The sequence below is a fragment of the Bos indicus x Bos taurus genome, chromosome 14 (genome assembly GCF_003369695.1).
Source record: "Bos indicus x Bos taurus breed Angus x Brahman F1 hybrid chromosome 14, Bos_hybrid_MaternalHap_v2.0, whole genome shotgun sequence".
NCBI lineage: Eukaryota > Metazoa > Chordata > Mammalia > Artiodactyla > Bovidae > Bos > Bos indicus x Bos taurus.
Window position 1 is genome coordinate 37,349,623 of NC_040089.1, and position 13,736 is coordinate 37,363,358.

The 13,736-nt window shown below is 42.1% G+C and overlaps 1 protein-coding gene across 14 annotated transcripts in view; it reads right to left on the reverse strand.

The window, feature by feature from the left end:
- The window catches only part of STAU2 (staufen double-stranded RNA binding protein 2), a 303,753-nt gene extending 292,484 nt beyond the window's left edge, over positions 1-11,269 (reverse strand). Inside the window, exons 1-2 of one of the 14 annotated variants that reach the window (XM_027561190.1) lie at positions 11,151-11,240; positions 3,654-3,719 (exon numbers count right to left, since the gene is read on the reverse strand). In XM_027561190.1, the coding sequence (XP_027416991.1) occupies positions 3,654-3,671 (18 nt within the window). In that variant the 5' untranslated portion in view covers positions 3,672-3,719; positions 11,151-11,240. Of the gene's footprint in view, positions 1-3,653; positions 3,722-4,371; positions 4,402-10,143; positions 10,163-10,487; positions 10,627-11,150 lie in introns of those variants that run through there. The other 13 variants (XM_027561189.1, XM_027561186.1, XM_027561193.1 and 10 more) reach the window with 13 other exon arrangements.
- Positions 11,270-13,736: the final 2,467 nt, after the last annotated feature.

The window sequence follows — 13,736 nt, forward strand, 5'->3', positions numbered from 1 at the left end:
TCACCACTTTAGACTTCTATTAAATCCCTGCTGCTGGGCTCTCCCAATACTACAGTTGCCCAACACAGACTTCCCAACCCCCTGAGACAAACTGCCCAATCAAGTGTGCCTCACCAACTAATCCGAAAACATTTGCCCTATTTCAGTCACTAATTTTCAAGTATCATTTCACAGCACATGTGGCTTCTCAATTTATATTTGCTGCAGCTTAATGTTGAAATGGTTTCCTTTCCCTCAAAGTAAAAGTGTTAGTCACTTAGTCGTGTATGACTCTTCCCAACCCCATGGACTATAGCTGACCAGGCTCCTCTGTTCATGGAATTCTCCAGGCAAGAAAATTGGAGGGTGTTGCCATGTCCTTCTCTAGGGGATCTTCCCAACCCACAGATCAAACCTGGGTCTTCTGCATTGCAGGCAGATTCTTTACCATCTGAGCCACTAGGAAGCCCTAAGGGCTAGTAATGAAACATCAGGAAGAAAGATCCAAACTCTTAGTACAGTATGCTGGAAACACAGGTTACCATCAGTTATTTGTTGAATGAATGAAAAAAATAAATAAACTAATGACTAACTTAGAAAATTCTGAAGGGGATATAATCCAAAGAATTTTTACAAATAAAAAGATAAAGATGCCAGTGAAAACATAAGCAATTCACAAAAGCCAAAATACAGAAGAATGTAAGCAAATCATAGAAATTCAAATTAAAATATCTCTTTTTGTCAGACAGATTGACAGAGACAGAAAATTTGTCACAGAAATAAGGAAACAGGCATTCTGATAAACTTCTAATAGATATAATTTTGTATTTTTGGTATTTATGCATCAAATATCTTTAAAATCTGCATATTCCTTTGAATAGTATTTCCATTTCTAATAATTAATTGCAAGAAAATAATGGACAAAGGAACACAGGTGTATATAAAAAAATACTCATGGTGGCATTAACTATAATACAAAATCTGTCCAACAATAAGGATTTGATTAAATAAATTTTAGTACTTTCAAACTATGGATTAAATCACTTGAGTATTATGTATTACATAATTCCAGTTTTTTAAAAATAATACATATTCACATAAAAACATAACTGCATAGAAAAAAAATTAGAAGTATACACCCCAAAATGTTAGCAGTGATTACTTCTGTAAAAGAATAATGGAATTACTGGTGATTTTTTTTTCCTTTTTACATATCTATACCACCTAATTTTTCTGCATGAGTTGTACATGCATAAGAACACACACTTTTAAAAGGTGAAAGTAAAATTGTGAAGAACAATTTAAAGGCAGAAGTATCATTATGGCAGCAGAACATGGTACATTCCTATGTTCCTTAGTAATAATGTCAGCTAGAGACAATATAATATCAAAGAGGATACCAAGTAACTCGGTATTCAATACTCTAGTTTTTAATTAGTTCTAGGAACATATATGGAATAATTTGCTAGTACTAATCAGGCATTTTAAGAAACAAAACACCTCCCGAATAAAAATTTATCTACTAATCCTAAAGATAATACTGAAAATCACAAAGTGAAAAATCTCAACTGCTGCAAGATGCCAGCTTCAATCGCCTTTTCATATCTTTTCACATTTATCTTGAGAACTCTCTCTCTAATACGAAAGCAATCACCATGAAAATAACAAAACATAAAAATCACTTGTAAGTTTAAAAATTCAATGTGACTTTAGGTTTGGCCAAAGAGGAAATGTTCTCTATAACTTCTACTATTCTAAATTAGGTTAGTTTTTTCTCTCAGACTTGAACAGTTTGGGAGGATAAAACTTAATCAATAACAAGAGAGGGTCCTGAAGCGAGCTGAGAAATACTTATTTGCTACAAGCAAAGTATGTCTGTCTCCTGGCCCTGTGGACAATTTCTAGCCAAGGTGCAGGGAACTGCTGTGGCCATGCAGAATGTTGCCTAGTTTTTGTCTGCAAGGCCTGGTTCAACATGACCAGCAGCACTGAGGGTTAGTAAATCCTCATTAGGACTGATCCATAAACCATAATTTTCAATGACGTGGTCTGACATAAAACAAATGATAATTTCTATCTATCTATGGTAGAATTACTGTACCCATATAATTAACAGCAGGTATTCATACAGTCACTTAGGGGGAACTTCACACCTACAGCGCCGTTTGTAAGTCACATCCCATAAAGCGCCATCAATGCAGCCAGTGGGACTTGACGGCAACCCTGAAGGCACAGGAAGCGCTAAGCACAGTACCTTCCCTTTAGCCTGTGGAGTAATGTCTTTGAGGAAAGCAGTATTTGCTACACAAGAAAACTGCCTAATTCAAGGAAAAAATCAAAGATAACTTCGCATAAAGGAGAGATTTACATTAATGGCATCTGCGTGAAGCAGCATCATACAATACCAAAACTTACAACACAATTATGGTTACTGTTGACAAGGATGGAGATCTCCCTGCTTTAGTGGCAACCCTAGCACCATTCACCCACTCATCCAGCAAATACGTAAATATCACAGACAATAAGAACTATTCTAGGACCTGGGGATTCAGCAGTAAACAAAGTAACAAGGAAGACAGATGTTAATTAACATTACCTATTTGAACAGAATTTCAAATGTCAGAGCGTCATTAAATAAAAGGGCAGGGTGTTATGAGAGCACATCCCAGGCCTGTGAGTCAACTGAACCAAGCACAGGGCAAGAGGTGGGTGGGGGGAGAGTGAGAAGAGGGCCAGGGAGAGGTAAAGCAGGAACAACCATGCTTAACCTAGGACCTAAAAGAGTCTAGTTTCACTGAAGCATTTAGACTGTTTCCTAGGCACACATTAAGTCTGAGACGCAGAAAGATATCCAAGCTAAGAGATCAAGTTGGTAACTGCTCCCTAAGTCTGAAGCTCAGAAAAGAGGTCTCGATGAGGTATAAACTTAAAAGTCATTGACTCAGAAATGATACGTGAGGCAGAGGAACTGGAGATTTCTTAGGCAAGGTGAACTTCATGGAGCGGGGATTAGCGGGGAGGTCATGGATTACTCCCTCAAATCACAAAAAAATGTAATTTCTTCTTGCAGTGAAATTAATTACTCCTCTCTTGATTTGCAAATGTGAAATAAAGTAATTTTGTAAAATTACAGTTATGATACAATACCCTTTTTTGTTCAGAAAGGGTAAGATTAAATGTATAAAGTTCTTGGAGAAATGCCAAGACCTAAGGAAACTATTTCTTACAGTGAGTCTAAGGCATTATATGCTATAGTTTATTTAGCAGAGCACTTCCTTTTAGCCTTCTCCAGCACCCCAGAAAAAGCAATCTTTTTCTAAAGCACTGATACAACTACTTCACAAGATTTGTCACTGAAAGTACTTCCAGTCTGCAGAACTGCCACCTACTGAAGCTAGATCATGACTCCTGAATACACCAAGTCCTGGAGGGATGTGACACCAGAAAGAACAGACGAACCTTCTGCTGTTAACACTCAAAATCTACCAGCGTTCAGGACTATTGCTATAATTCTTACACAACCTGCCCTGCAGCCTTCCTATGACAAATATATAGTATGTAACTGCTCTATAAACTGGTGGTCAGGTGGTGGTTATAGGAAAGCTGAGTTAAAATGCTCTACAATTTATGGCCCAAGCACCATATAAGAGTGACATGCCTTAACACAAACTCACCTGATTTATCTGAAGCATGTTAAAACAATATTGACCAAAGTGCTGTATCCCTCACGGCTCCAAAAACTAGAAAACGAAAATGAAGAAATAAAAGTTCAACTTAGTTGGTGATCACAATGATTAGCACTTTAAACACATGTTCGTGACCAAAAATCAAATATATAATGGAGCAGATCTAGATCAGCGTAGAACTTTCTATGATGATAAACATATTCTAGATCTTCACTGTCCAAGCTGGTAGCCACATGTGGCTACTGAACACTTGAAATGTGGCTAAAACAAATAAGAAAGTGAATTTTAAACTTCCTTTAATGTTATTTAAACTTAACCACAAGTGTCGACTAGCTACCATACTGGATGGAGCAGATCTAGGCTGAACAAAGTCTCTTCTGGTTCTAGAGTTCTACAACAATTTCAGCAAAAGTGAAGCTGTTAAAACAATCTAAAAGTTTCAGATTAATATTGAATATATACTTCCCTTGCTCCAGTAAGGTTTTAAACAGCTCTGTTCCCATCCTCTAAAAGATAAATTAAGCCTGAAGATGTAACATGCATACTCTCTTAGGTGGAGTGGAAAAGAGCACATGGTAAGGCTACCTAGTTTTGGTTTTTTCCTGTTTCTGGCTTTAATATCATTACCAAAAAACTGCATGCATATTAAAGCTTTATATAACATTTTCAAAAAGAAAATCACCACTGTGACACATCCCATTCTTACATTTGGATTTGTTTCCTTATGGGTCTGACCTCCTTGCGATGGCTGTATTATCTTCATGTGGCAAATCTCTTCTACATGTAACTTAAAAATAGCTATCAGGGACTTCCCTGGCAGTCCAGGGGTTAAGACTCCGTGCTTCCACTGCAGGGGGCACAGTTCGATAGTTTCACTACCAGGGCTCAAACAAGATCCCACAAATCCCGTGACCAAAAAGAAAGATAGCAAAGAAGGGCAGGAAAACCCAAACTTATAAATAAATGGACCTTGTAATGGTAGAAGTTAAGACACAAAATTATCTACAGTCCCCCCAAAAAATTATCACAACTTTTATATACAGCAAGTTAAATTCAATCACTTGTGTAGAAACTTTTATACTAAAAAATTTTAATACTGAACTTTCCCTCTGAAGCAAAGGTTCTTGAGATACGTATATACAGACACCATATGAATATGCATGTGTTTATATGTATATACATTTCTGACTACCATTTTTTCAAGATGACAAACTAGAGTCAATTCAAAATGCCTTTGAAAGTTTTCAATTATCTAATAGTGACCTCAGCATCTATGTCAGTTTTTACATTTTTCAAGAGAACTGCATGTTGTAGAAATAGCACAAGGCCTGAGTACCGGTGAATTTGCATTTTAGTCCAAGCTCTTCAGGAGACTGCCTTTTGAGCCTTGGTAAATTACTTTGTGTATCTTCAGAGTTCTTTCCCTTGCTTCTATTTTCTTTTTTCTTTTTTAATTTTTGAAAAGTAAATGCAAGTCCTCTGGTAGGCAGCCTCTAATGAATAGAGGAAAGCAGCAATAACAAACTACCATTTCCAAGACTGAGTTATAAAAAGACCATCATTACCCTCCTGCGAGTCACCTGCTCTCATTCCCTCTCACCTGTTTGCTCTGTGGGAAGCCCATGCCACGTTGTAAGCTGTCCTGTAAACAGACCTACATGGCAAAGAACTGAGGGACACCTTGGGCCAACAACCCAGAAGAAACTGAGGCTTTTGGTCCAAGACACTGCAAGAACTCAGTCCTGCCAAGAGTCTCATGAATGACTCAGAAGCAGATCTTCCTCTAGTCAAGCTTTCAGATGAGATCACAGCCCCAGAAACAGCTTACCTGCAATTTCCTAGGAGACCTTGAGCCACAGGCACCCAGATAAACTGCACCCAGATTTCTAACCCACAGAAACTGGGATGATAAATATTTGCTGTTTTAAATTCTTAATTTCTGGTGTAATTTGTTATGCGGCAATAAGTAATACAGTCCTGGTCAACTCTAAAGTTCTATAATTCTATGATGCTTTAGATGTTAACTAATATATTTAGGCAAACCCCAAAAAATCAATTCCCTGTTCAACATTAATAAATAATTAATGCTAGAATATGAAAGTGGTAAATTATGAAACTTAAACATTTACATTTTATTCAAGAGAAAATCATTAAAAAGTACAGCATTAGTGAAATGGTGTTAAAATACACCACCAATATGTAAAACTACAAACCAAACCAATTTTCTTTTTTTAATCGAAAAAAGTTCACTTGGACATTAAAATATGAATTAACTACTAAAAGCATTCTCAGTGATCTAATATCCCTTACTTCCCAGAATTTAACATTATTTAATAAGAATTTACCAAAGCTAAAAAAATCTCATTTTGTTTTTCATGTATGCCTCTACAAGTTAACAATGCTTATCTATAGACCTGTATGTGTTTCTTCAATATTAGAGTTTGGCAACACTGGTGGCTGATCCTGAGAAAAAGGCACAATAAAATACAGCGGAAGTTCTAATCTTCCGATATACAAAAGGCAGTTTTATGAAGAAGCAAAAACAAAAGCACCTTTTCACTCAAAACTGACGATACAATTTTAAAAATTCTGTAAGCCTTTCCTTCACAATTATAAAGATCTGTATAAATTAAAACATGAAACTATCAGTCTGTAACAGCACTCTGGGAAGTCACAGGATAAAAACTCTGAACTTAGTTTTTTTCACAAACAAGTTATATTAGATTTATACCAATATAAAGATTTCAACTATTCCACAGACAATCTGGAATGCCCACCATAGCACATCTCTTTAACTTCATTTCTTCTTTAAAGACATGCCACATCTACTGTCCTATATTTAAAAGAATCTGATAAAAATATCAAGTCATATCAATACAATGAAGAGCATTTTATACTGCCTACAGCTTCATAAAATCCACCTTCCCTTCATCTGTCAAAAAGTTTCTAGCTACCTTTCATTCCAATTACAACTATGTGCTTTTAGAGAAACCTATTCACGTGTCCCAAAATTGCCCTACAGTGATACCCTGTCAGGCACATCAGGACATGTAGTTCCAGATTCCAAGCTACTAAGTGAAAACAGGCAGGATGGTTTATGGATACAAGGCACCACTACCTGGAGGGGACCTGCCACTCATGAAGAATTAAAGGTCCATCGTGAATCTGAAATGTACTGCTATTATCACTTGCTGGGTGTATTATGAATCACATTCTGCTCATCTGATTAATTGAAAGCTGTGCAAAATTAAATCTATAAAATCCTCAACAATTAAATCCTGCTTTATAAAATGGCATTATTAAATTATTATATCTATACAACATCTTATATTGACACCTATCCCACAACCGACAGGCAACCCTCACTTCAGTGTCTCATATGACAATATGAAAAGCAAAACATTTACTATTCCCATTCTTAGATTCCAAGCCACTACAAAACTGAATACCAACTCAAAGCTTCTTACTCTAAAATTTTCATGGGCTTCTTAAAAAGTGTTTTAAAAAAAGTTTTTCATTTTCATTTCTTTTCAAAGTACCACAAATAACTATTTTTCTGTAAGAAAAACAGAACAATTTGGTACATATTTTAACAGTGCCCTAGAGACTATGAAGGCTTCCCAGATGGCTTAGTGGTAAAGAATCCACCTGCCAATGCAGGAGACCTGGGTTTGATCCCTGGGTTGGAACAATCCCCTGGAGGAGGGCATGGCAACCCACGTCAGTGTTTTTGCCTGGAGAATCCCATGGACAGATGAGCCTATCAGGCTACAGTCCATGGGGTTGCAAGAGCCAGACACAACTTAGGGACTAAATAACAACAAAGAATCTATGATATATTCTAGAGAAGTCTCACTCTATGAACCATTCCAGTGGAAAACATCCACATACATACTACCAGCCAAATAAAAAAGAAAATAGTTATCAGACACCAATTTTAAATATCAGGTGCCATATTTTGCCATATTTATATTACCTCCTTTAATCCTCATCACCTTGGAATGCAGGTGATACCTCCGTTTTTCTAGAAGTTGGGTCACTCCTCCATGGTCACATCACTAGGATTAAAACTCAGTTTTGTCTGGTTCAAAGTCCCCTTCCCTCCATTATATGTTAAATTATAAAGAACTCAAGTCCTTAAAAATATTCCTGTAACAAAGGGCCTGATCTCTAAAACAATAATGGCAAGGATCCTATATAGAACTTCAGGGAATTACTCAAAATCGATGACACAAAAATATAAATTATAATTATTATGAATTCTATACACATACCTAATATTTTGAGTATCTAGAAAAGGCATGAATATATCTAGATATGATCTGATTATAGTGTGTATTTCTCCACTATTCAGTCTAATAATAACAAAATTCAATTTTGCAATATCTAGACTTTTATTATGATCTATACACATAAATGATCCGATATCCAGTGCTCAAAGTATACAAAAGAAAAGAAGACACAGAAATAGATGTAAAGAGGAGGTTAACTACAGAGAAAAAAAAAACCCAACACATTGGCCAATTATAACTTTCAGAACCTGATTCTAATACAGAAAAACCACTCAACCTCACTTTCTATACCGTTTGTATACTAATAACTGATAATCAGCTTAGATATTTTTGATAGTCTTATGCTTTGTTGAAAACCAGACCAAGCCTCTCCTTCCTAGAATTTCATTCCAGGCATGGCAAGTAAGCTAAAATGTGAAATTTACATGGTCTTCCATGCTGAATTACGTCAGAGTAAAGAACTATGATGTATGTAACTTATCCTCAAATGGTCTAGGAAAAAATACATTATGTGTGTGACAGAAAGAAAGTAAACGATAAATTGTAAAATGGTAACAGGTGACTCTGAGTTAAGGTTACAAGAATACTCTTTGCATTATTCTTATTATTGGTACTTTTCTGTAAACTTGAAATTATTTCCAAATAAAAAAATGTAACTTAAAAATTACATGGCAGTCTATCTGAAGTTAACAGTGCAAACCTGGAATATACAGCAACATTGTCACAAATACAAATCACAGATTTTTAAAGAAAATTTTAGTGATGGGTGAAGAAATCTGAACCATGTCCTACCAACTAATGATCACTCAGGAATAAATTTCAAACTACACTGCCATGGAATGCAATGTGGCAACCGGTGCCTTGAGTTGAAAACATATTAGGATAAAACCGTAGACATCACATAGTTTGTTTTAAGTTTCACAAATTTAATGTAGGCCTGCTGCAAAATGCAGCAAATTTACAATTCAAGTGGTATGTGTTATCTCTGGTTTGCAATAAAATACAAATTGAAAAATGAAAAACCTGCCAAATTACAAAACAAGAGTATCTGGATTTTGATGGTTTTATTAAACAAGATTTTTTTTTCCTACTGCAGCTCAGTACACCGTGGTATGTGTGAATCATCTTGAGAACGCAAGGACAGAGAAGAAATAGCCTCCAGGAGCAATGTTGCAATCTTTTCTCCTACAAGGTTACTATTATCCCGCGTGCCCATCACAGTTTTGATTTCAAATATTCATCATACTTCCTTAAAACATAAGGATGCATCAGAAAAAGTGATTAATGCTCAAAGTTCCCCCAAATCGTGAAATCAAACATTAAAATTGAAGGTTTTCAGCTAACAGTTAAACACCTTTAAAAGATCATCTCATCTTTTCTGCAGGAATCACCCAACTTAAAATCCTTTAGTATGTTCCGCTAATTGAATGGTCCTTCTCTACCCAAGGAGATTTAAACCTTTTGGGGAAGGTGGTGGGGGGTGCGGGAAACGCGTCACCCCAAGTAAAGATCCTTTCCAAAGAAAATTCTCAGCAAGTGCAAAATTCTGCACATATTTTCAGGGACTTTCAGATCCCAAGGCCATTATCCCCGCCCCCTCTCCAGAAGGATCCCAGCTGAAGCGTTTCCCCGATCGCCTCTGCGGAACACCCCCCTGGACCCAATCCACACAGTGCCCGGCTCTCCCCCGAGGACGGGAGGCTCCGTCCTCTCCGGGTGGATTCTGTAACCGATCTTTGTCTCTCCGCCCAACTCCCTTCACCTCGGCAAGGTCACTAGCTGCCAACCACCCCTCTGTGCCGAGCTCTCACCGTAGTAGTTCGTAGGAGCCACGGCACAACTTGCGTATCATAGGATACATTTTGCCCCCCTCGGCCCCACCTACCTTCCCCATTTCGGAGCCTTACGTCTTCATCACTTGCCCATTATACAGAAATAGCCACCACCGCCCGCCCCCCGCGCGCCCCCGCCCCGCCCCACCGATCCTCCCGCGCCCCCCGGGCCCCTTCTTGGCAGACACTCCAAGGATGGACCCCCCCCAACCGTCTCCCCTCCCTTCCCCTCCGCAGGGACCCTCCCCCTCCCTCTCCCGCACTGTCGCCTCTCCCGCAGTCCCCTCTTCCGGCCGTTCCCACCCCCCCGGCCCCCCTACGACCCCCACCTCCCGGGTCCCTGCTCCCCCTCACCCACTGGCCCCCCTCAATCCATTCGTGCCGGCCTCCTCGCCTCGCTCCCGGCTCCTCCCCTCTGGACACCTGTGTCGTCCCACCCCCTCCACATTCGCCCCCCCCCAATTCATTCACCTCCTCCCCGGCTCCCTGCCCCCCGCCATCCTCCTCCCCTCCCCCTCCCGCCCCGAGAGGGCCCGAGGAGGGAGGGAAGGCGCGGGGGAGGGGAGGCCGCCAAGGGGCCGCTCTTCTCGGGGTTCGCCGCGCGCCGCGGACCCGCAGAGCTCCCCAGCGCCCTCTGTCTCCTCCGCCGGCGGGGCGGAAGTCGGGGCCTCCAGGACGCCCCCAACGAGGGTATTTACCTTCTCGCCGGGGACACTTTGCAGACGACTCCAACATTGGCAAACACTACAGAGAACTGACCCCGCTCGGCCGCCGCCGCCGCCGCCGCCGCCGCCGCCGGCTTCCACCCCTCGGGTTCCCCGCCCCCCGCCTCCGCCCGCCTTTCGGGCGCTCCCGCCGCGCCCTCCCGGGCCCGCGCCGCGCGCTCCCGCCGACGCAGCCGCTCCAGCGCCCCAGCCCTCCCGGCACGCGCGCGCGCGCGCCCCCGAACCCCCGCGGACCTGCGCCGCGCGCCCGGCACCGACCCTCCCTCCCTTCCTCCTCTCGCCGGCCCGCGGCCGAGCGCGGCCATTGTTCGAGGCTCCGCTCCCGCCCCCTGGCGGCCGGCAGTGCGCCGCAGTGGCGGCCGTCCCGGGCGCTGCGGTGCTGGCGCCGGCAGGCCGGGCCCCCGGGCGAAGGCCCCGTCCCCCGGGTCCTTGGAAAACGGGGGCGAGCGAGCACCCTGTGATCGCGCCCCGTCCGCAGTCTCCGGGCCCCCGCGGCCCGGTTCCCCGCCCCCTCGGCTGCAAAGGGTGGGCCTGGGGCAGCCTCGTCCACACCTGCAACTCGGCCACTGCCTCCCCCGCCCAATGGACCCTCTGCTCTTTCCCGGCGGTGTCTGCACCCCGACTCCCCGCCCGTACCTTCCCCAGGCTTTCTCGCTGCCCCCCTTTGCTCTGCTGGGGACGGGCTACCATCCCGCGTCTGCTCCGGCCGCCGCTGTGCGATGCACGGTTTAGCGGATCCTGCACCTTTCCAGACTGGGAGGAGGAGGGGGCGGGGGAAGGGGAGGGGGTTAGCGCAACTGTCTCGCCCAGAAAACACTAGTGATCAGTAATCACCTGCTCTCCAAGAGCCGCAGCGTGGCCAGACAGCCTCCTCGACCAGAAAAATCACGAAAAGATATATCTTTCGAACCAAAAAGGAGGAGGATCATCCTAGAATAGTGCCCTAGATTCTAGATTGTTGAGGCGAGAACGCCAGAAAACTCGAATTACTTCTTGATTCGTCCTGGTTTTGATGTGGGTTACTGATGTCTGGATAACTTCAACCCAGTTAAGCCCCGTGAAATCCAACACTCCATTTAGTAAATGGCACCATAAATAATCTGGTAATAAAGTACGTCTAAAAATAGAATTATTACTGTGTTTCACAAACTTATCTATTTGCATTATTATTCCCAGGGTTCCTCTCCCAGTATCAATTCTCTGCCTGAGACATGTCTACCAGACCTGTGATTTCTTTCAGTCATCGCGTAAAACCGATAGTTCTCTGAACAGCTAGGAAGACAGTGTAGCATACAGGTTACAAGAAACGGCATTCTAACTAGATAACCAGGGCAGGTTATCCACTTACCAAGTAGAAGACCATGGGGATGTTATTTACCTGATGAGTTTTATTCTTTTGTTGCCCAGGAGACAGCAATGTGTATTTTTTTTTTTTTTTTAGGATTTATTTATTTTGGCTGTGCTGGGTCTTCCTTGCTGCATGTGCTTTTCTCCAGTTGCGGTGAGTGAGTGCTACTCTCTAATTGCTGTGTGCAGGCTGCTCACTGTGGTGGCTTCTGCTGCTGCTGAGCACGGGCCCTAGGGCAGGTGGGCTCAATAGTTGCAATACCCCAGCTGTAGAGCACAGGCTCAGTAGTTGTGGCACATGGGCTTACTTGCTCTGCGACATGTGGGATCTTCCCAGACCAGGGGTGGAACCAGTGTCCTCTGCACTGCCAGACGAATTCTCAACCACTGGACCACCAGGGAAGCCCTATAATGTGTGTTTAATGTCATAGTATGCACAAAGCCCTTTAAAGCAGGGCCTGACCCGTGGTAGGTCTCCCGTGCAAGGACATCATCTCCTGCCATGTTTTCCTCCTAGAACTCTTTCCTATGCTTCTTCCCTCTTTTTCACCTCTGCCAGTTCCTTCAAACTTAACGTGGCGCATCCTCCCTAAATGTGCCCTAGTCCTTGGTTAATGACTTCTAGCGCTCAAGCCTAGCATTCAAATACTTGTTCAATGCTTTGAATGAGAACATGCCCTTCATACCAGCAATATGGAAGGACAAGCCTCCCACATTTGTGCCTTTGCTGGGCTCCTCCCGCTCCCTGCAGTCCATCCTCCTGTGAGCAAGTCATCCTTCAGTTCAGTTCAGTCTCTCAGTCGTGTCTGGCTCTTTGCGACCCCATGAATCGCAGCACGCCAGGCCTCCCTGTCCATCACCAACTCCCGGGGTTCACCCAAACAAACTCATGTGCATCGAGTCAGTGATGCCATTCAGCCATCCAATACTTTGGCCACCTCATGCGAAGAGTTGACTCATTGGAAAAGTCATCCTTCAGATCCTTCCAAAATCACCTTCTTGAGACCATTTTGCAGCTCCTCTGAGCAGGCCAGCTTTTTCTTCTCTCTCCTCTGACATGATAGGTGTATTAGATTGTTTTTGAACCTGATTCTATATGCCAAACAGTACCTTGTGTAAGGCCAGGCTCTGTGTCTCATTCATCTTTGTAGTCCCAGCATCCAACAGCCAACAGGTGGAAGTAAATGCTTTCAGAATAAATGGATGAGTTGATGCTTTTAGAAATGGCGCTGAAGTGGTCAGGAGTGTCATTCCCTCCTATTCAGGTCGTTATAGTTGATTGAAAACTTTATCTCCGCTGTAACTTTTTCTTATAATTAATTTTAAGGCTTTGGTTATCCACTTGCTAATTAAGAGATGTTGAGGGGGCGGGAGAGAGACCATGGGTGTGTTACATTTAAGCCCCAAATCGAATGAATTTTTTAAATTTCATTTATTTAATTTAGTTTTGGCTACACTAGGCAGCATGTGACAAACATGCTTACAGTGAAAACACCAGACGTGGGAAAATCCATATATGCAGTATTAGAAATGTTTGCATGAATAGTAAAAGACTGTTTCGTTTTTCTCATTAAGTTGGCATGCAGAGAACCAGAAAATCGGCTGGTAGTGCGGGAAAAAAATTCCAGAGAGAGAATTTATCATCTGGCTTTATTCTACCATTGTTACTCTAATTCCTGATACTTTACTTTGTGCCTTGCTTGTAATTATTTAAATTTTCTTGAAATAGAAAAAATGTGTAACATCTCTGAACACAGGGGCGTGGGATAGCAGGTGTTTCTTCTTAAATAAGTTCAATTACTTCTCCTAACCCTTTTTAATTGTGTCTATTTTGAAAGGTATCATTTAGCACTTTGTCATCTTTCCTTCGTGTCC